Below are 23,301 nucleotides of genomic sequence, written 5' to 3'. Positions count from 1 at the left end.
TCTCTCTCTCTCTCTTCCTCTCTTTCTCTCTCTTCCTCTCTTTCTCTCTCTCTTCCTCTCTCTCTCCTCTCTCTCGTCTCTCTCTTCCCCCTCTCCTCTATCTCTCTCTCATTCTTCTCTCTCTTCTCTCCCCCTCCTCTTCTCTTCTTCTCCTCCCTCGTTTCTTTCACTCCCCTCCCCCCCACTCCCTTTCCTCTTCTACCTCCATCCTATGTTTTTCCTAACCCCCCTGCATAGCTCTGCAGCTGAGTGGGCTTCCACCCCAATCGCTTTTCTTCTTAATGTCATAACTGCTCTTTAAGTTAGTAACAGGGAAAGAAAAGTGCCCATTCAGTGTGGGAAGACGTTTTTTGAATGTCATATCAAGGGAAGTAGTGTGCATTGAGTGTATAAGGCCTTTTTTTCAATGTGGTATCTGGACAAGAATAATGTCCATCTACAATGGAAGGGTCTTTTTTCAATAGAGTATCAGGGAAAGAAAAGTGCCCAATTATTGTGGATTTACCTTATTTCAGTGGAGGTCATGCCCTTCTAAAAGTATGTGCAAGTTATTACTGATAAGCTGTCTTCCTCAGATTGTAGGAATTTTTGTTTCTGACTGAAATCATGAAACACTTAAATGCCCCCCCTCCCTCTCCCTCTCTCTCTCTCTCTCTCTCTCTCTCTCTCTCTCTCTCTCTCTCTCTCTCTCTCTCTCTCTCTCTCTTCTTAATTATTTTTTAAAGTAAATTTTGGTTATTTGATAAACTATTCTACATGTTGCATAAAAGAACCGTTGATTTACTTTTCCTTTCATGAATAGGGGGGGGGGGGGACTTAAAAGAAAGCTGGAGATTTTTTTAAATTATTACTTATAGTATCGCAGTCCAAAAATTAGATCAGATGATTATACTGTAGGCATAGTTACTAGGTATTCATAATTCTTTCAGCATTGACTGATTTACCTAGTGCCATGGTATCTCTAATCTAAGGGCAGTTTCTCCCTTCGGTGTATCATGATAATTTACACCGTGGAAACAACTCATTCTACCAGTTAGTATTGTTTTATGAAAAGGATAACAGTCTTTGTAATATGAAATTTGATAGCTTTATTACAGTTATTTTGAGTAACATTCGTTGTATTCAAGGCACAATGTAATCTTGGGAAGCCATCTGCAACTTTACATTTTTATATTGTTTTCACTCCAGTAAATCTTGAACTCCGCTGGTTAAATATAATGATACATTAAGTATTGTCTCTCTCTCATATTCTGTATTGGTTTAATCACATTGTTTAACCTACTGAGCTTCCGTCCTGGCAATCATTTGTACTGGGATGTCCTGGTTTAGTGTTTCCACCTGTTTTTGTCCAATATCTTCCATATTTTTTTACATTTCAAATCATAAAAAGTGTTTTATAAAAGATAAAAAAGAACACGTTCATTATACTGCTTTTCGTTTTACTTTTCTTCATCATTTAGAAAAGTAACTTAAAAAGAAAGGATAAAAATGATAATGATCAAAATGATATGCAAATTTTAAAAGGGAGAGATTTTTTTCAGTATTTAGTAATCACTTCAAAATTTATGACCATTGTGTTTGCTTTCAAATTATGCGTACAATTATCCGCGTATGTACGCCACGTATCCAATTTGACTACGGTATTTTCACATAATGTTGCCAGTGCCGTTCTGACCTTGCAAATAGCTGGCGAGGTAAAAGAAGTCTACTTTGTGTCCACTATTTCAGTTTGTATTTCATATTCTTCATATGACCAGAATATTTTTTCGGAATATCTCGCATTCGTCTTAAACTAGCACTCAACACTTTCGGTACCTCACAAAATCGCTCATTATACAATAATTGATGCCAGTTGAATAGTAGTGTTTAAATATTGTCTTGTTATATGTTGTTCTTGGACGACTCTGCTGCAGAAGGCATTTAATAGAATTGGTTTGATATACATACGGCAAGGGATTTGCAATTCTTACCATTCAATGTTTTTTTCATGTTGATAATTGCCTGTATTCTTGTTTATGACTTTTATTTTCTCCAAAACCATTCATGAGTCTTTTTTATCATTTTGATCTACTTATACGTTAAACAGCATGTTGGAGTTAGCAATATCTCACCATGAAATTAATTAATCAAAAATATTGACGGCCACGCTCTCTGTCCTGAAACAACCCTAACAACCCATCCCCGGCTTGACCTTAACAACCGTTTGGCTTGCAACCTGGGTGTTTGGAGTTGGCGCGTCGCTCATTGGTGCGCACACGTCGAGGCAAGTGCCGGGCCTGCGTTGTGATTGGCTGAGGTCGCACGCAGTGACCAACCAGCGCTTTCGGGAGGCGTGCACGCGGCCGCAGGCACCAACTTGTCACACTTGCCCGGTCGTGCGGGCAGATAACGTGTACGTGTGTGAGTGTTCGTCCTACTTCGAAGTTGTCAGTGAATCGTGACAACACTTTTAAATTGGAAAGTCAGCTATATTGTTGACATGTTAGAAGGATGTTACTACGACTCATGGTGCGTAATGCAGGTACACGCGGTCTTGACTGCATTGTTGCTAGGACGACCTTTTTAGCTGCGACGTAATTTTTGGAAGGCTATGACTTGGTTAAGCAACTTGCTTGAAATTGCCATGAAATACAACCGGTAGGCAATTTGTTAGGTGACTGCAGTGGCCTTTGATTGTCGGTCGTGTAACTAAATTGTTACAGTTGGGAATCATAATTAGCTAGTTATTTAGACATTAAGTGGCATTGTCATTTTTCTAACATGTTATTGCTTAATAGGAATTCGTTCATCGCTGTTTGGTCTCTTTCCAAAGTATATATAGTTTTAAATACCCACCAAGTGTAGCGTCTCGAGAAAGATGTTCACGCTCTTTAAACTCCGATCAAGTTGGCGGTCACCTATTTAATTTCTAATGCAATTCATGGATTTCCTCCTTGTCAGTAACAACCCATGACGTTAGGACACCGAGAACTTGAACAATGACCCTGAGAATATATATTATGCAGTTCCACTTTACATACCTATGCTACTTATGATTCAAAACTGGATAAAACTTAGATATGAAATTGTACTGGCAGAGAACTTGAGGTTTAATTATATTTTTTTAGGGCCAAAAAGAGGCTAGATGGTGAAGACGTTTATGGCAGCAAGATATATTGTACATTTGGCAAGAATTTTGACAAGGAAGGATCCCCAAAAGTAGATAGTAAGTATTACCCTTTTTTTTCTAAATAGATTTGAAAATTAAAAATATGAAATTTGTTCATGATAAAACAGGATTGTGTGTGTATATATACAAGTACAAGTTGTTGCACAATGATTCATGCCTTTTTTTGTATTTGGATCTCTTAACATTTTTTTCCTTGCACCTTCTTCAATACAGTTAAGCACCTTCAGCACCAGATCTCACGGGACAGAGGGCAAGAATCTCTGGATACGTGGAAACCTGTCCATTCCCAGATATTTCCAAATCCATCCCAGACAAGCATGGGTGACACTGGCACAACAAGCCTGTCATGGAGGGTGAGAGACCCTGTCAGTGATTCGGCTCTTCAACCCTACACTGCATTCAAAAGCTATGGCAAGAATCCTGCCATGTCCTTTTCAGATCAGCATTTTGGATCATGGTGAGAAATGAAGTTCTTACTAGATCTCCTTTTGTGTGAATGATTTTTATAGATTAAGTATAAAGTAGTCTGTGGAGTTTGCTGTTCTTTTTTCTATGCTTATAGGCTAAAGACTTGATTCATGTCACAGGAATGGAACCAATAAAATAAGTGAATGATCAGGTAACACATTTGATAAGAAATGGGCTTATATTTGATGTTTTATGGAGTTGATAAACTGATCACTTTTGCAGAATTTAGTTTTAGAAGTAAGAATGATTTGTTCTGTCTAAGTCTTTTTCTTTCAAATGTTTTTCAGTCAGCGTGCTTTTAGGAATAATTGTCGGATTCAGAGTCAGTCAAGTATGTCTGGATCTAATTCAAATTTTGGTTTGTCAAGAGTTGATTGCAATTCGCATAATGAAGGAAACAGTCGTGATGTAGTTCAGCCTTTATACTTGGACAAGACCCCAGAGCAGTTCAAGAAAGGACGATCCCAAAGTAAGTAGGAGCAAGTTCTCAAATATTTACAGTAGTATTGTACCTCCCTATTTTTTTTAGTGTCATGGTTGATGGTATTGCATTAAATTTAATCTTGTATTTTAGGAATACAATTTCGGATGAGTTCCCCACCAAGCTTTTCATTCAACACTCGAACTCCAGATTCTTATACATTGGATTCTTCACTTAGGTAAGGTTTTGATACTGATTTGTATTTTATGTATAATTTGAGACTTGCTAAATACTGAAGGTATTAGAAAGTATTATTATTGTTTTATTTTGAAATTTATCTGATTGTATCCTTGTAACTTTTTTTTCTTTTTATGAATTTGTAGGGCAAGAAGTCCCTCTCCTTTGTTATGGAGTGGCATGAGTCCTGTGAAGCCTGTTTGGAGCCCCTCCCCTACAGTTGATGCACAAGGACAAATCCTTTATGGACTAAAGGAACTCTCCCTTGGGGAAGGTGTTATTGTAAGTCTTGTCTTCACAGTCTTTAGTCAACTTGTAGATTGAATACCCATAGTTTAGTATAAATGGTAAGATGTTAAAATGTAAAGTTATTTCATGTATCCTAATTTACAAGAAACAATATATACTGTAATATTAAAATGTGAATAGCACTTCTCTCTTTCTCTCTGACTTCAGCATTCCCTGAGCTGTGGCTCACACTCTGGTGTAATATTTTGAAATGACTTTCCTGGCTAATCTTGTTTGGAAATAGTTTGAATTGAAAGTTTTCCCATTTTACTCTTCAAAGGGGTTCTGTGTTTCACATGGAAATTCTGATATATTCTTTTTCTTTCCAGGATACAAGTTTAGCTAGTGTCCAGCAAGTCCCAGTAGAATTACAAGTGACAAATCTCGATCAAAACATTGATGCCAGGGAGATGAAACGCATCCTTTTCACAATATTTAGAGATCATGTTATGGTAAGTGGCTTATGGAATTTTACGTTTCTCACATAAAATACCATTATAAGGGAGATTGAAAATTGTGGAGGCATCAGTCCTTTACATTTTATTTTCCAAGTTAATTTTTTTATTTTCTCTTTAGGTATTGCATGTGTCAGTGTTTGTTCAATCTGACGGTAACTTGGCTGCTACCTTGCGGGTACCCTCACAGCAAGATGCTCAGTATGCCATTTCTCAACTTCACCGTAAAAAGATTGGTGCCAAGAGGATTATCATATCCTATGTGAATCAAAATCAGCCATCACCAGAATTGAAAAGGTATAATACTTGCAATGTGAATTGACATTGAAGTATTGTTATAGAATTTGAATTATTGTAGTTAATAAACATGTATTCCTAGATGTTATTATAGTTTAATTTTCAGGTCTAAGGTCATAGCTCTGCTGCAGGAAGTTCCTGGAAAGAAGCTTCCTCTTTTCAAGTTTCGGGAGCTCTATGAGAGACGCTTTCATGAAACCATTGGTGTATCAGAAATGTATAACATGCGGGATATAGTAACTGTATCTGATAACAGTACAGGTAGGATGGTCTCCCTTCATCCTGAGTTTCGACACATGAGCTCCCCAATCTTGACAGAGTCAGCACAAGAGGAAGTCAGTGGTAGTATATCATCCAGATACTGTAAGATCCATAGTTCTGGTCCTGATGATTCCATTGGTTGGGCAGAACGTGATCAAAGTTCAAGTCTGCCAAATGTAAATATGACTTTGCGGACTTTGGCTGGAAGTATACACTCTTTGCTTCAGTCCCACTCTGGTTCACTACCGCTGGCAAGCTTGGTAGATTGTTATGAAGCAGAAATTGGCCCAGTTGATGAAGCAGAGGATGGTGTACCTTTGGAACACTTGGTCTCCTGTTTGCCAGGAGTATGCATAATGACAGCTACTGGTGGTTTCAAATATGTGCAGTGGGTTGAGAATAAAGTAACAGATGAAGCTGAAGAGCTAGCCCGTTGTGTGAGTCCTCCACTTGTTGGACAGTTGGCACTCTTTTCAAGAGAATTGGTAGATCTCCTTAAAACTTTCCCATACTGCCGTTTACCTTTTTCTCGGTTCATACCAGCATACCATCATCATTTTGGCAGACAGTGTAGAGTAGCTGACTATGGATTTACCAAGCTTGCTGACCTATTTGAAGCTCTCCCTCATGTTGTGCAAGTTTTGGGGGAAGGAAATAAACGCATTTTGACATTGGCACACAAAGCTCAGGTCAAAAGGTTTTCTTCAGATCTATTGAGGGTGTTGAAGGGCCAGCCAACAAAAGCCATAACACTTGAGGCTTTTCCAGTTGCTTATGAAAAGGCATTGACAAGAACATGGAATGTGATTGATTATGGAGTATGTGATGTTGAGGATTTGCTGACTGAAGTTAGTGAAACGACAGTGATAGTCACCCGATCTGGCACTGAGACTACAATTGCTATTCCAAAGCGCGAACAAACTCCTGAAGAAATAGAGCGAACAAGACAGTTTGCTGCAGAGGTTGTTGAGTTACTTCGGCACTCTCCACAGTGCAAAATGCAGTTCAATCGTTTCATTCCAGCTTATCACCATCATTTTGGAAGACAGTGTAGGGTGGCTGACTATGGGTTTAGTAAGCTGATTGAACTATTTGAAGCCATTCCAGATGTCCTTCAGGTAAACTTTAATCCTGCCATTGTGTATACAAATTTTAAAGTCTAGTGTATGTTATTGAAGATTGATTAATATTGAGTACATATCATAATACATGAAATAAGAAATTATGTTCGCATATTTAGGTCTATGATGATGAAGAAGATGGAGAGAAGCAATTGCAACTGGTGGAACGAGAACGTGTCCGTGTACTAGGAGATCAAGTAGGGGCAGTGGTAAGAGGAGCTCCTAGGCAAGCTATCAGGATTTCTGCCTTAACTCAGGTCTTCACTCGTTATTATGGGTATTCTTTGAAACCCTCCCACTATGGTGCCAACACTTTGGAAGAGCTCATAGGAAAGCTCAGAAATCATGTGAAGGTAAGTTTAATAGGTTAGGTGTTTACTTGTTTAAAATGTTGAAAAGCATTGCAAGTGCATTATCATTCAAAATGTATCCTTTTAGTACTATAATTACAATTGTTGACCTGCACAATTCTAGCTGGTGGAGACAGGTGATGAACCTGTAGTCGCCCTTGTTGACCGTGGATATGTGCATGAAATCTTGGTGCGAGCACGGAAACTTCTGTGGGAGGACTCCAGTTGTACCTATCCTCTTGACAAATTTGTACAAACTTACACTGACCGCTATGGCCATCCTCCAAGCATAGAAGTGATTAGGCGGGACTTGGAAGATGTACTTGTGGTAAGTTTCTAGCTTTCATTTTTGCTTATTACTCCAGCCCTACATTCCATATATATGTAATATGTGTATGTATGGATATATATGTTTTTATATTTCTAATAGAAATCTGATGTAAAATTGACCCAAATGCAATTTATTTAGATTGAAGGTGAAGGTGAAGAAGCCAAGGTTAACCTAGTGCCACTGCAGATGTTTGCGAGAGACCTCTTGACACTTCTCCATGAAGCAGGGGGACGTATGCTACTTCTGAATTTTGATACAGCCTATCTTGACCGTTTTGGTAAGTTCCCAGCCTTTGACTGTTAATCAGATATGTATTGCATTGTTATGATAAATAGTTTGTAGGATTGGACTTGAGAATCTTTTGACTATTATTCTGTATATCTGTACAGACTTTTTTTTTTTTTTTTTTTTTTTTTTTTTTCACCAGGTGTTGCTTGTCGACCAGCAACTTATGGTTTTCCCAATATAGTAGCTCTTGTTCAAGCCCTTGGAGATTTGGTGGCAGTTAGAGGTCGTGGAACAAAAAGAATACTTGTCTTAAACAGAGACTCGGCTCCTTCCCCACCTAGTTTCCACATTCCTACATCAAGGTGAGTATATTGCTTCCATTTTGGAATATTCACTTGTCTTTCCTGTCTTTCTATTACAAGATAATTCATGACTTTTTTTAATTTGGCAGTTCATCTTTCTATGGAGACAACACCGAGGTTGCAAGTGCCAATAATGATACCAAGCCACCACCTCCCACTCATCTTCCTCCTCCAAATAAGGTCACCCCACCTCAGCAGTGCGATTACCAGCGCTATATACAAGGTTTGTTTGTATAGCTAATAAGATTTACCAAATTTTACTTAATTTCACCTTTGTTTGTGCCAATATCCCTATGGATCCTGTATGGAGAGAAGGTTCAGTGAAGGGATGGGAGTATGGAGACATTGTGGATGTTTGGAATAAAACTTGCCAACAGCTAAAAAGAAAAATTTCAGTGGGGGGGAGGGGGAAACGCCAGTTGTTGATGGGCTTTACCTGACTGTGGCAAATAGTAATACCAATGCATTATCTAGAAACCTCTACAGTGAACAGAACAATAGGGTTTAGATATAAATACAGCTTAAAAAAGAAAATTTAAAGGTGAAGCAGTGATATAGTGTATGCATAAACAAATATTTGGCAGACTCGTTAACTAGTACATTTTGATGATCAGTTTCTTCCCAAGCAAGATTACCAGGCACAAATTTCAGCCATAAGGTCAAAGTATCAAGAGGTTAAAGACCACAGAAGTGGTCACCCAGAATCAGAATCGCCATATCAGTCTGTGTGAAGAATTTGATATTTCTTCCAAAAAGTTGTAGCTGCCATAAGCTAAAACTTGTTTACTATGTTTGAATTTGTTTTTTAAAATCAAAGCAAGTTCAACAATGAAAGAAAATCAGATTTTCACAATTCTAATGCATAGATTGAACAATGACTAAATGCAAAATCACCAAGTTAATGTATACATCTTGCCTCTTACGGTTTTCAAAAACAGGCCTTGCCAGAAAGGATTATAGATGAAATGCTGCTAATTCATTCATACACCCTCCATCATGATTCAAGCAAACTAAAATTAACAACCATTTTTACAACTGCATGAGATTATGGCATTACATTATTCAGGTATTCGTGGGGAAGGCACAAATTTTTGGATAGATTTATAAAGAAAGACCCTATTATTGTTTAACCTTTTCCCAATGGGTAGTATTCATAGTGGCCCGGGCCTCGCTGCCGGGGGCATATACCGTCGCCCTAGCATGCGCGACCACCATGCCAAATACCAGCATCCCATGCCGTTTCTTCGCAATACTACGAGCATATGTTGTATTTTCAGTTTTCATTATTTTCTAAAGTCTCTACTTGCCATATTTCCTGATAAATGGAGACTGACGGATATTATTGTTATATAGACTCCATAGTTGATCATTATTCGGTCTATAGTCTGAATAGAATAAGCAGTGTGGCATCATTGAGTTTTTTTTTTTTTTGGGGGGGGGGGTCATAGTAAAAATGAGTTAAAAATGACTTAATCACACTTTCAGTGGCAGAAAAATAATCTTTTGCAGTGATTGTAACAAAAAAAAAAAAAAAAAAAAAAAAAAGTGGAATGTCCATACATACACCATGGCATGTACGTACATGCCCCCGGCAGATAGTCCGGCCATGCCATGGCATGTGCGTACATGCCACCTATCGGCAAAGGGTTAATATTCTTGTTTTTCTTATTGTTATTATTCTTACTATTATCTTGGTTATTCTTTTTTTTTTTTTTTTTTTTTTTTTTTATTCTTGTCTACTTTTATCTTGTTCTTTTTCTACTTTATAATTTATTCATTTGTTTATTAATAATAATAATAATAATAATATATATATATATATATATTTTTTTTTTTTTTTTTTTTTTTTTTTTTTTATTCATAACCAAAGCGGTGTTCTTTTAACGGTAGGTTCATGTCTGAGCCGCCGTGGTCACAGCATGATACTTAATTGTAGTTTTCATGTTGTGATACACTTGGAGCGAGTACGTGGTAGGGTCCCCAGTTCCTTTCTACGGAGAGTGCCGGTGGTACCTTTTTTTTAGGTAATCATTCTCTCTATTTATCCGGGCTTGGGACCAGCACTTGACTTGGGCTGGCTTGGCCACCCAGTGGCTAGGTAGGCAATCAAGGTGAAGTTCCCCACCCAAGGGAACAACGCGGCGGTCGGTGACTCGAACCCTCGAATTCAGATTGTCGTCGTGACAGTCCCGAGCCCGACACTCCAACCATTCGGCCACCTCGGCCCCGACGATCATGGGCCTCCATGATTTTTTCTTAGCAATTTAGAGCGGCGGCCTGCCATTGCCCTCCGCCCGGCGCTCCCATCGAGTCACCATCCCTACCCACCCGGCACCGACCTGAGCCGGCTTGGCCACCCAGTGGCTAGGCAGGCAATCGAGGTGAAGTTCCCTAAAGCGGTGTTATCAGTCCATTATTACATAGGATGATATCAGTCTTTGAAACACCCCTCCCCAGAAGTCCCATCCCTGAAGTTTATGGGATCTTTTGTGCGTGTTTAGGTATTTATAATACATATTAATATATATATATATATATATATATATATATATATAATATAAATATATAAATATATATATATATATAAATATATATATATATATAATATATATATATATATAAATATATATATATATAAATATATGTATATATAAATATATGTATATATAAATATATAAATATATATAAATATATAAATATATGTATATAAATATATAAATATATATATATATATAAATATATATAATTTTACTTGAACATTCAGTTTTAGAAAATATACCTCTGTCTCTTGAACAGTAGTATATAGTGCGTATATAGTGGTTTTAGGCAAGTCATTTGGGACCTTTTGACTTTCAGCTGAAAAAAGTCGGCTAAACAGAACTTTGTTGATTAGAAAACTCAGTGCATGAAAATGTTTGTACCAAGTTGGCACATTTCTAAATATCCATGCCAAGCTACATTTATCATGCTCATGAATGTCATCATAGACCAAGTTGTTAGAGATATATATTAAATTCTGTGTTATTTGGAATGATGCATAAATTTAGTCATAATTTTGACTAACATTTTCTTTTTGCAGAAGCTAATTCAAACAGTCACTTAATGATGGGAATGAATGCTCCAACCCCCCATCCCTCCTACCAGCCTTCATCACCTGTGGTATGTCCTGTTCCTTTCAACATGGTTGTATACCCATGAATTTTCATAGGTTCAGACTTCCTTGTCACTTTAGTGCAGGGAAATGTGCTATAAACCAGAGAAATTAGCAACATTAACATGTAAATTTTTACTTGTCGCATTCAACAGTTTTAGTCTGTGTGTGTGTCAAACCTTTGATTTCTTTTTTAAAGGTTTATCCTGGCTCTCCAGCACCAACAGGGGGATCAGTTATGTGGGGCCAGATGTGGTCTCCTCAGTACCCAGTTATGCCCCCACTGTCCCCTGCTCACTACATGGTAAGTGCATGTATACTGCTAAACGAAGGAGGAACATTTTAAATTTTTGTTTTGAGTTTTGATTTTCCCAACTGAATTACGATGAAAAGGAGAATTGTATGCATGGGATGAAACCCATTTCCATGTTTAGGTGCCAACACTTCCCATGAGTTGGGGAAGCATGCCAGCCTCTCCTGCTGGTCCCCTGGGATCTTCCACTCCCCCAGCCCCATTGCTGGGCACCATGGCACCCCCGATCTCCATACATATGCTCGATGAGCTCTCCAAGCAGGTACAGTCTGCTGATGTAAAGCAGCCTCATGTTAGGGCATGATGATTTGACCAATACAAGTCTTGAAACAAAATTGGGGTTGCCCTGGTGGTGGGACTCGTAGTCCAGCAAATTTCTGTAGATAATTCAGTCCTGCATGCCAGATCTTATGGCTAGTAATTAGTAGGAGAGCCGTCCTCCCTGTTTTCTTTGAATGTACTCGAAGGCCTTTTGATTTTTTAATTAAATTCTTTGTTGGTTATTTTGAGGCTCTAATATTCCCTTTTTTCCACCACACTGCATTTCACCATGGTGATCTGCATCCGATTACATTACACTATACTAACATTTCATACCAAATGAATGGCACATGGTATTAAATGATAGTTGTATATTTTCTCCATGACAGTGGTTATATAATGAAGTATTGTAAGCTGTGTAATAACCGTCTTTCCCCCCAGCTTTTAGTTTTTTGCAACAATGTTAACCCTCTCTCTACAGTTTGATGAATTTATGTAGAAAGACATAGATATTCATCAAACTTATCAGCAACTCCAAAGACAAATTGGTTCAGAAGGTGTTATCCCCCCCCCCCCCATGTCATATCTTACAGCATTTGAAAGTTTACATAAATATTATGCTTAGAAAGTGACAATTAGTTTTACATTATGAACTCCCTTCCTAAGGAGTATGGGAATAGTTTTTTTGTGGCAGCAGGAGTAATATGAAGATGCTATATTTAGCAAACAGGCACTAATCACTATGAAAAGAGAGAGAGCGCACTTTGTTTTTCTATAAATTTGGATATTTTGTGTATTTTAACATCCTGCATCCTCGCAGGCAATGGTGCCCTCAAAAAACAAACAAAATAAAAATCCTGTTTCCGTCTACATACGGCTTGTGCTATTGGTCCACACCAATGTATTTTTTGTAGAGGGTGGGGGAAGGTGGGGATTAGCATAAACCTGGATTGATTCTAAAGGATTCTTGTAATATACCATAGTTCCCTTAACCATCCAAGCAATTCATTGCTTGGCCCAAAATCCAGGCATGGCTTACTTGAGCAGCCACTCTGAATGTGTGGCTTGTAGGTTGAGCACACATGAATACTCCATACTTCCCCTTTGTGGTGTTATTTTTACTTTTTCTGCATAAGCATCTTTAGCTTTTTTGCCATTTTTCTAATTTCTATGTCATTTGATGGGCTGTATCAAGATGGTAATAGTATTCCTTGCTGACTCCATGTCTTTCTAGGTACTCCATGGCTCAGTGCAGTGATAATAACAATAAAGAAGATTGTCTTTTTTTTTTTTTTTCTGTAATACAACCTGTGCTGCCAATCTGAGCATGGAAATAGCCTCTTCCCTAGAGTGGCACTCTGCTTGTCATGGCTCATGGATGGTACATTCCACATGATATGGGAATAATGCAAAAATCCTTTCCTAAGTACCCAGCATGTGGATTCATTGCATCATGGAGAGCATAAATGCCAAGTGACATGTAGATTTCATCAGTGCATGAAAGTAAAGGACCCGTTTCTAAAATGTGCTCTTTTATGCTCCATTTTTGTTGATTTGACTTTATCTTGGAAAATTGATTGAGGCTATATTAATGGAAGAATGCCATAAAGTGACTGAAACAAGCAAAATATGTGAAGCATCCCATTTCTGTATCATATACTGTCATAATAGATTTGTAAATGTAAAATTCGGCACATGCTGTAGTGTAGAGTGATTACTGTACACTGCATCTTGAAGTATGCAGAGATTTTATAATCGGAAGCAACTATTTTGGCCATTTTTCTTTTGTTTGAAGAAGGGATGTGTATACATTAGACTAGATTTTTATTGCTCGTATTGCCACATCATGAAATGGTTAAAAACTATGAACAACATAACCAAATGTGCATGTGTAGAGCAGAGCAGTTTTTAATGTGTGAAATTGCTGTATATGGTCACTAGAAAACTGATTACATAATTTGTTGTGTTAACTATTGATATGTAATTAAGTTCAGGTTGTGGTTTTAAAAAGTTGGATATGAATTAAAAGATGATGCATCTTTATCTTACATTGTTTTAAGGAAATATTTTTAATGCTTCTTTATCATGCATCAACAAAGAATTGTATATATTATATCCTTATTTTAAAGTAAAGTTGTTATCCACTACAGGCAATGTATTTTTGGAAAATAGCAAGCAAATGTTGCAGGATTTTGCAGTTTAATTTTAAAGTGGGCAACACCTCATGCTTTCATTTTCAGGCGGGTAAATTGAATGAAGAGTATGCAGCCCCCCCAAGTGCTAGCGAGTTGCCGCCCCCAGAGCTTTTCACACAAATGCATCCTCAGGAGCAAATGGTAGCCCAAGTATCTGCACCTGATAATTGTAACCAGGTAATCATTTCAAGTCACACACACTATTAAGATTCTATAGTCATGACTTAACAATTTTAATTTCTCTAGTGTGGGAGATGTCGCAATAATTTCATGGTCTATTGATATTAATGCTTTAGTTTTATTATTTTCTCTCCTCTCCTCAGCTAGAAATAAATTATTTTGATATGGGCAAATGAAACTTTTTTCTCTCTCCCACATAGACCTGCCTAAATTCTTTTTATTTGATAACAATTATTTAACTCTTTTTTTTTTCTCTCTCTAACTCTAATTTGTGAACAATTTATAACTACAATTTAGAGCCACCTTTTTTCTAGCAAACTTTATTTTTTAAAATACTTGGAAATGACATTATTACTTAAACCTCTCTATCATCACCAAAAACCCTAACACTTTGATACACTTTGGTGCATCCTTAAAGATGCTAGGCCCTTATGCTTACATTTCTGAAACCTTTTGAAACCTTTGTTTTGTATGCATCTACCTTGATAGTGATAGTCCTAGGCAGCCATTGAGAGCATAACCTCTGCAATAAGTTTGTAAATGTCCCCGTTAGGGATTGGTTTTCATTAATCTCGAATCGCATCATGTCTCTTGATATGAAAATCTTGTATAAAGATGCATAGAAAGTTTCTGTATATTAGATACATGTTCACTCAATGAGTAAAATATGAAGTAGTCTAAGTAGTTTGCATCTATGAAACAACATGGTAAGATTTTTTATTATGCCATGACACATGATGTGGTACGGACTTCAGTGGGATGAATATCTTTTAAATTATCCTGTATTACTATGATGTAACCTTACAAATGCAAAAATGTTAAAGGAAAGGCTGTGCTCCTTGACTTGATATATTGTAGGCACTAAGACAAGTAAATATATGTGATCACTGGAATTATGTAGCTGTGTCAGATTCACTCTTTGTAAACATAGTGTTCATTTGCAGTGGATATAGTAAAGTAAAACTTCAAAGGCTACTTCTGTTTTTCATATGAAGAACAGGGGATGTAACACAATAATAAGAGAAATCCAAGCATTTGAGATTCCATTACCTTGCAAGTTGGAGTGGTATGTATAAAAATGTTATTCATTCCTAGTCAGGTACTTTTTTCATTTGAAGCTCCTTTAATCATTTGCTTCCAATTAAAGATCATACCAGCTTGTTAAGTACTTAAATAGGTTTATATTGGTTTTATGTGAAATAAATATAAATAACTTTTTATGTCATAAACTTTGATCTTAAGATCAAACAATATATTAGTGCTAGGAGTTACAGAATTCTACAGTAAAGGCCTTAAGTATTATAAGTGTCAATGTCTGATAATACAAAGCTTACAGGCAATATGGATAACACTGTAGCCTCAGCATGAAGGGCTGTCAGCTCCATGTGTCACCTTTGACATTACCATGGTGACAAGAAATTTTCTTTCTGTTGATACCTTAACCCAATGCTGCTGAGCATGGCATGTACGTACATGCCATGCCAATTCAAGGAAAGGTGAAATCGGGTAAGGTCACAAGATCATGTAATTGACTCCTTTGTGGCTAAGCACTAGCAGAGCCATCTATGTGCACACACACACACACACACACACACACACACACACACACACACACACACACACACACACACACACACACACACACACACACACACACACAAATTAAGATAAATTAAAGATGGGCACTGCATTTTCCCAGCAGCATTGGGTTAAAATTCTCAGATGTGATTGTTCTAAAAAGATGGTTCACATTATTACATGTCACCTTGATGGAAACCTGAATTTTGAGTGGTTTCATGTATATTATGCTACTTTGCTTTTCATATGCTTTCTTTTTCTGATATTTAAAATATTGAAGTGTATAGGGTATCTACCAGCATTTCCCCTATATTGTTTAATATAAATTTGTAAATCTTTTAAGTGTTTTTGGAACTTTATCTCTCAACATACAAGGGGACTTCAAAAAGTTGGTTGGGGGTTGGGTTGAGTCCATAACTAAAAATTGTATGGAAGGATTTTGATTTCAGTGCACTTGAACATTCTTTTATCAATATGTTATAATGTATTCAAAACATGAACTCTTAAATGCAGGAAATAACACATTGCCACCAATTGAAAGTCATGTGGTTTGAACCATGTCAGAACAGCTCTTTTTACATCTTCAACTGATGGAAAATTGGTACCTTTCAATTTTTTTAAGGTTTGGAAACAAAGTCGGATGAGGTTATATCTGGGCTGTAAGGTAGGTGTCGAACAATTTCCCATCGAAATGCATTCATAATAAGCAGATGTTAATTGCTTGCTCTCGAGGAAGTCAACCAGCAAAATCCCCTCTGCATCCTGGAATACAGTGACCATGACCTTTCCTCTTGAATGCTCACATTTTGCTTTGACTGGTCCACTTCCACCCCTGGGCAGCCACTGCTTTGATTGAAATTTGTCCTCTGGATTGTACTGGTAGAGCCTTGCTTCATCTCCTGTCACAATTCTTTGCAGAAAAGCTTCTGCAAAGATCTACCTTTGGTTGCTGCTGATCTGGGTGCAATAGCCTAGGGACCCATCAAGTAGAAAGCTTGTTTTGCCCCAAACTCTCCACCAGAATTGTGTGTGCAGAATCAAGAGAGATGAGTGTCTGCTACTGATTCATTGGTTTTGTCTATCCTTTTCAATAATATTACGAACAGCATCAGTATTTTCCTCAAACTGACGTCAAGGATTCAAGTTTGAGCACATTATAACATGTTGGTACAAGAATGTTCAGTTGTATTGAAATCAAAATCCTTCCATATTATTTTTAGTTAAGGACTTTTTCTAAAAATATTGAAGCCCCCTCGTATAAAGATTTGGCCAGAAGAGTACGATTGATGGCTAGAGGATGGGATTAGATTAAGTGTGATTTGTTTTCCCAAGTTGTTATTTTATAGCTAGTATTGAAAAATATAGATGTATACTAAGCTTGACCTTATTTTAACAGACATCAAGCAGTGTAATCTGTGAAGAGGCCGATGACACATGGTCCAGCTGCAACAGTGATGCTGACAAAGGTGAAGTTAACACCACCTCCACACCAATGGCACCAAAACTTCGCACAAAGCGACGTTTAGCAGCACAATTTGCAGCAAATTGATTAAGGAATTTTCCAATAAAGTACAGCATTGTGTTCATCACAGTAGCCTAGTTCCATAAGTACTGGTTTAGGTGTGATTTTGTGCAATAATTTTGAGGTTTTGTAAAGTATTAATGTCCGTCCATAGACCATGTTCAGTATCAATTCCTATGACATCTCAGTTATGTGAACTGATGCATTTCTTATTTAACTTGTTGGTTAATTTTTCTTTGTATTGTTGAATTTTTTTCTAGATATATCTAGATTTAAAGCATTCTATAATTTAAATGAAGAGAAATTTTAAAATCTCTTGGCTATTTACCACGTTGATTATGGTGCAACTTTACATAAAATTATTTAATCATTCCAAGAATGGGCGGTTATTATCATAAACATAGTTGTTGTCAAAGATAGACCAGGAAGGAAGGGGATTTAATATTACACAATTTGTTTTCACTGTTCATCAGTATATCAAGATCTCTTAAAAGTGCAAATGTTTACCTATTTAGATTTAGCAAATGTCAATTTGCAGTCTCCGCTAATGTAAACCTATAAACAAAAGAAAAAAACATAGTACAAATGGTTGGACAAAGATATGTTAGTTTCTTGTTCTAAATGTACAAAGACAGAAGATGAACTTAACAAATGCTGTTGTTTATTGGGCATTTTGAAGGCAGCATTGTATTATGAATTAGTACAGGAAGTATACTTCAGAAATGTTTCTGTGATCTATTAAAGATTGTTGTGTTTGAAGCTTGTTGGTCATTTTTTTCTAGTTTTGAGAATTGAAGATTCCCATAGAAGGTTAACAACTAATTTTGGACTGGGCGAAAAATGGAAGGGAAGTTAAGCCGAGGCAGTTTCGTTTTTCCTCAAAGCTGGGGTGTATTGTGATGTAGAATAATTTAATTCTATTGAAGAAAGTTTAGAAGCACTTATGAAGTAACTTCCTTAATGTTCTTGTTTCTTTGATACAACTTTTTATATATTTGAAAAGTAATGCAAGTTGTTGATCAACAAGCTTCCATCTGTTTTGTTCCTAAGTAGGAGTAAAATGCCTCATTTTTTTATGACATTTCGTTAATCTTGTATGGTTATTCTTATGAATACAACTACAAATGCCATTTTACTTGTCTTGACATAGCCTGACATGCTAGTTTTGGGTTACCGGTACAATATTTCTGCTGTATTATAGCATTATAGTATATAGCATTCAAGAGTTTGAGAATGCAAGATTGCATATTTCTGTGCTGAAAGTGTTATGATTAGCTTAATCACAACATCTAGTCTGTTATTTATTTTGATATTTTAGTCTGATAGCAGACTGTACAAAAATGCATCAGCAGCTGTTATTAGCCAACAAGTTTGTCAGGGTTTTGTCAAGCTTTTGTCAGTGTTGGTAATGGGGTTCTCAGTGTTACACTGAAACATTCCTTGTTGTGGAAGTTGAAATAAATGTTTATTATAAAGGAATCTTTTTACTATTACACTTGTTTAAAAACGTGTAAAGGGCAAACTACAAAGTCCTGAGGACAGTATTGTGAACAGATGTGAAGAGCTTTATTTTTCTTTCCCTCATTGTTTGCTGTCAAATCTGTTCATTCCAATTCCTCCATCCAGGTTACTCAACTTTCAGAATACACCCCTTCCTCTCCCACTATCCTTAACTCCTCCTATTAATACCCTTTCTCCTTATTTTCCTCCTCCCCATAGTACTACCTCACTCCACACCACCCCATCATCCTCCTACTGCTTCCATCTTTGCAAACCTTTTTGATTACTCTTTTTGGCTTAGCCAAGTAAGATTGATTCTTTGATTCCCCCTACAGCCCCTTACTCTGACACTATCCTCTTCTAACAATGTCTCCAAAAACAAATGGATAGTTTCATTTTGCAGTCGTTCCAATCATTCATACCTTGTCACGATTACATCGAAGTCCCAAGCTTGTGCATTATATCCCCTGACTGACCTCACTGGCAAACCTGTTCCTGCCCAACCTCACTCCTCCCTTAATACTTATACGAGAACTGTTTCCGTCTCCCTGACTGATTGTCCTGTGTAAGACGAGGACTGGTCAGACTGTGAAAAAGACTTGCTTGCCTACTTCGTCATCTATGAGTCGGTGACAGTGCAGTGCTAAACTATTCCTTCCAGAGTTGAAGTTGATTTTGTTGGTGTGTTGCCCTATCCAACCATATTGACCCCTTCCCCATCAATGTCAGAAATGTTGCCATTTTGGCCACCTAACTAAATACTGCCCTCTGTGCCCAACCTGGTCATGACCATTCAAATTGCTCTGCTCATTCATGCACATGTACTATTTGTGGTGTACTTTAAGACCTTCCTTTATACCTTGTGGGAAATATCCCTGGTCAAGTCTTCTCACTAATAAATTATATACCGTGAAACTGTCGCTCTCCTCTTGGTCAGCTCCATTTCATCAGAACAAACACTGGGAGACGGCTCTTGTCAGTTACGTATGGGCCACACCAGCTTTACACATTCCTATCTCGTGTCACATTCCAATCTGCCCCTCCATTCCCAATGTCATTCTGTTGTCTTGTCCTTAACTAAAGCCTGTACCTCTGCTTTCCCTCACCTACCCCTCCCAATCCCTTGCCTGTTGCTTGGAGACAGGGACTGGGACCCAATGTTGGGGATCTCCCTTGCCTGGGCCTCAGCCCTCGACTCAACATCTATTTCCAACATAATCTAGGCATACCATGGCCAATAATGAAGATTTTATACCCTTGTTAGGGGCAATGAGACAGGCAGGCTTCATCAAATAGCCCCGCCAGGTCGAACTCTCCTGGTTCCCTGACTCCAGGCTCTCCTTTGACCACGATTCTGATCACTGCAGCTACAACCCCCTCCTCAATGCCTACTAGTACATAATCCATCCAAATCAACATTCAACCTCAAGGAGACACTCCTACTCTCCCAACATTATCCAAGTTATCCCCTCTACCCCTACAACCCTCTTCAGCAACCTCCTTTATTTACTACTTAGAGCTCTATTGTCCACCACTCCATTATACTACCTCTCTCAACATTACTCCCTCTTCCACACATCCATGGCCTTCTACTACCTCCATCTCTACAAATATCTTAAATACTCTATTTAGCCTACCCAAATGGGACTTGATTTTTCATGATCCCCCCCCACAGCTCATTACTCTGTCAACACTTGTCTCTTCCAGCAATGTCTCAATTATCATCCCTAATTGATCTCTCTAGCAACCCTATTACCGTAAAACCTCATCCAACCCTCAATACTTGTACCGGAACTGCCTCCATCTCCCAACAAACTGCCCTATCTAAAGTAAAAATTGGTCAGATTGTGGAGAAGAATTGCTTGCCTGCCTCACTGACTATGATGTGACATCAGTACAGTGCTACTCCATTCCTCCTAGAGGTCATTGTAAGAACTCCACCAACATGTCCAGCTCAGTCATGACTGAACAAACTGCTCTGCACAGTCATGCATATGTGCCAACTATGGCAGCCCCCATAATGTATTTTATAGGTGCTGCCCCACCTACAAGTTTGAGTCTGAGGTGGCAACTCTCAGATTCAGACTTGGCCTTGCTCTGCGTGAAGCCAGGCAGGAAGCACGTCGACGATGTTTTTCTCTTACTCCTACTTGCTTGCTCTGACCCTCCCCCTCCTTTCCAAGATGTTCCTACACTCACCCCTATACCTATCCCTCCTACATCTTGCTTCCCCACTTCTACCTCCTACCTTCCCTAGTCAAATTCTTTTGCCATTTTAAATCCAGACACTCCAATCTTTACTGCAGCTCCAACACCTTCCCCTCTCCCTGTTCCATCCCTTCTCCTACCACACACTCATCTCCACCTACCTTTGCCTCTACTCCTCAGACACCAGTCTCCTCTCCCCCCCCCCCCATAAGAAAACCTCTACTCAACTCCACTACAGAAACAACTCCACTACAGAAACTCTTGAAGATATTCAAAACTATCTACTTGAGTCCCTAATGGACATTGAAATCCCTCATCCACCTTCCAATTCCACAACTCCCGCTCCCTCCACACTCAAAGTGACTGCCGATATCCATCCTCCTCCTACTCTTATTACCCCTACAACCCTTCCTCCTACTCCCTCTCAACACACCCCATCTCCCCCAGCTCCAGATCCACCTACATTAACCTTTGCTCCATCCCCACTCTCCCTTCCACTCCCTCCTGGATACATACGTGAATCCCTTATGTCACAACTATGCCCTTCCCCATTTCCTTCACCTCCTGATACTTCATCACCTTCCCCCTCTCGTTCACCTAGCTCCTTCCCCTTCAAATTCTCCAACACGTACTGTACCCGTCATCACTTGTAGATCATATAAGCAATAGCTCTCCTACACTGGAATATTTGTTTCCGTTCTCACAGACCTGACCTTTGTCATATCCTTTCTTATAACTCTTCAATTATCTGCCTCTAAGAGACTTTTCTTACACATCCTCCTATACCAATTCGCAATTACCATTTTGTTTCTTCTTCACACTCTCTTTGTCTTGTCTATATCTATCTATCAGAAAACACCCTATGTTATACCTCCCTTTCAAACCACTGTCCTTTGCACAGTTATTTGCATCATTCTTCATAGCAGTTATTTCAGTCTAATTCTCCCCTTCCCACCCCATTGACTTTTTTGCTGTTGAAACTGATTTCCCAATTCCAGCTCAAAATTACCTCTTCCACATTATCATCCTTTCCTCTGGTCGAGGGCTTCCCACAAGGCAGTGTGCTCAGCATCATCTTATTCCTTCTTTCTGTTCATGACATTGTATCAGTTCTACCACCAGGGGCCCGGTCATCACTATATGTTGATGATTAAACCATCTTTGCCACTGGCACCTCCATACCAATTCTCTCTCATTGTTTCAGTCTTCAATATCATTAGCATCCCTCTGGGCCACTAACCATGACTCACTTTTCTACCTCCAAATCATCATCCACCCTTTTCTCTTGTGCACGTGTAGGTCTCCAACCTCCACCTTTCATATATGGCGTTCCACTCCAATACCGTTCTTCTGGCAATTTCCTTGTGGTTATTTTTTACTCCAAATTGACCTGGCAAGACCATATCTTTTATATTAAAGAAAAAGCTCGCCACCGCCTCCGAATCTTACCTATATCCATGGGCTCAAATCGCAAACTCTCCTCCATCTTCATGATACCTTGACCCTCTCCACTCTTGATTATGGATGCCATAGCTACTCCTCTGCTTCAACCTCCCTTCTTGCTCATCTTGATACAATCCACCACTGTGGTCTTCACTTAGTGTACAGGCTCTCAACTGGAGAGGAGCAGAAGGCGCCTAGGGCTGAGTCAGGCACGCCATCTCTCTCTCCGATGCTATGCTTGATTCCACCAACTGTCCCTCACCACTCTAACTATCCCACAATACCTACTTCCTACCTTTGCTTCTCCATGTTTACTTGTTCCTTTTTCCATTTGCATGAATACCCTCCTCTCCCATTCTCCAACCTCTTCCGTTTTCTGTCCATTCCATTCCTCCAATGCTTATACCTTACCCCCTTATTGGTCCCTCCGTTTTCCCTGACCCACCAAAATCAGATATCCCCCCTTATGTCCTTCTCACCCATTTTCTGGACTATGTCTCCATTTATTCCTCCAGTATCCATGTTTACACTGAGGGCTCCAAAACCACTTCAGGTGCTGGTTTCACAGTAACCTTCCCAAATACCCCATCCCTTCTGAATCCAGTATCCTTACTACATTCATGCCTCACCTCATTCCTCCTTTAATACTTGTACCTGAAGTGTCTCCATCTCCCCAGCAGTGTTCTGTCTACAAGTATTGGTCAGACTGTGAGGTATCTTACTCACCTGCCTTGTTGACTGTGGTGCAGTATCAGTACAGTACTACACCATTCCCCCTAAATCCTCCACCAATATTGCCTCCTCCTTGATGTTTATATTTATGGAGAGTCCCTCCCTGTCCGATCATATCAACCCCTCCCCACTAATGTCAGAATAGTTGGCATCAAGGATACCCTGCCAAACACTGCCGTTCCACACCTCGAATCCTCTTGTGCCCAACTTGGTCATGATCGATCAAATTG

At 38.6% G+C, this 23,301-nt stretch overlaps 1 protein-coding gene across 1 annotated transcript in view; it reads left to right on the top strand.

The window, feature by feature from the left end:
- The window catches only part of LOC119573881 (meiosis regulator and mRNA stability factor 1-like), a 29,593-nt gene extending 10,930 nt beyond the window's left edge, over positions 1–18,663 (top strand). The window contains exons 7-26 of the mRNA XM_037920988.1: positions 1,664–1,731; positions 2,230–2,392; positions 3,108–3,205; positions 3,383–3,626; positions 3,925–4,106; positions 4,212–4,296; positions 4,442–4,577; positions 4,913–5,035; positions 5,160–5,335; positions 5,442–6,714; positions 6,837–7,070; positions 7,192–7,395; positions 7,537–7,675; positions 7,826–7,988; positions 8,078–8,211; positions 11,068–11,147; positions 11,339–11,443; positions 11,574–11,714; positions 13,954–14,085; positions 17,063–18,663. Coding sequence (XP_037776916.1) covers positions 1,664–1,731; positions 2,230–2,392; positions 3,108–3,205; positions 3,383–3,626; positions 3,925–4,106; positions 4,212–4,296; positions 4,442–4,577; positions 4,913–5,035; positions 5,160–5,335; positions 5,442–6,714; positions 6,837–7,070; positions 7,192–7,395; positions 7,537–7,675; positions 7,826–7,988; positions 8,078–8,211; positions 11,068–11,147; positions 11,339–11,443; positions 11,574–11,714; positions 13,954–14,085; positions 17,063–17,215 — 4,033 coding nt within the window. The 3' untranslated portion in view covers positions 17,216–18,663. The remainder of the gene's footprint in view (positions 1–1,663; positions 1,732–2,229; positions 2,393–3,107; positions 3,206–3,382; positions 3,627–3,924; positions 4,107–4,211; positions 4,297–4,441; positions 4,578–4,912; positions 5,036–5,159; positions 5,336–5,441; positions 6,715–6,836; positions 7,071–7,191; positions 7,396–7,536; positions 7,676–7,825; positions 7,989–8,077; positions 8,212–11,067; positions 11,148–11,338; positions 11,444–11,573; positions 11,715–13,953; positions 14,086–17,062) is intronic.
- Positions 18,664–23,301: the final 4,638 nt, after the last annotated feature.

This window comes from Penaeus monodon, chromosome 6 (assembly GCF_015228065.2).
Source record: "Penaeus monodon isolate SGIC_2016 chromosome 6, NSTDA_Pmon_1, whole genome shotgun sequence".
Taxonomy (NCBI): domain Eukaryota; kingdom Metazoa; phylum Arthropoda; class Malacostraca; order Decapoda; family Penaeidae; genus Penaeus; species Penaeus monodon.
This window is presented reverse-complemented; position numbering and strand designations above follow the sequence as displayed.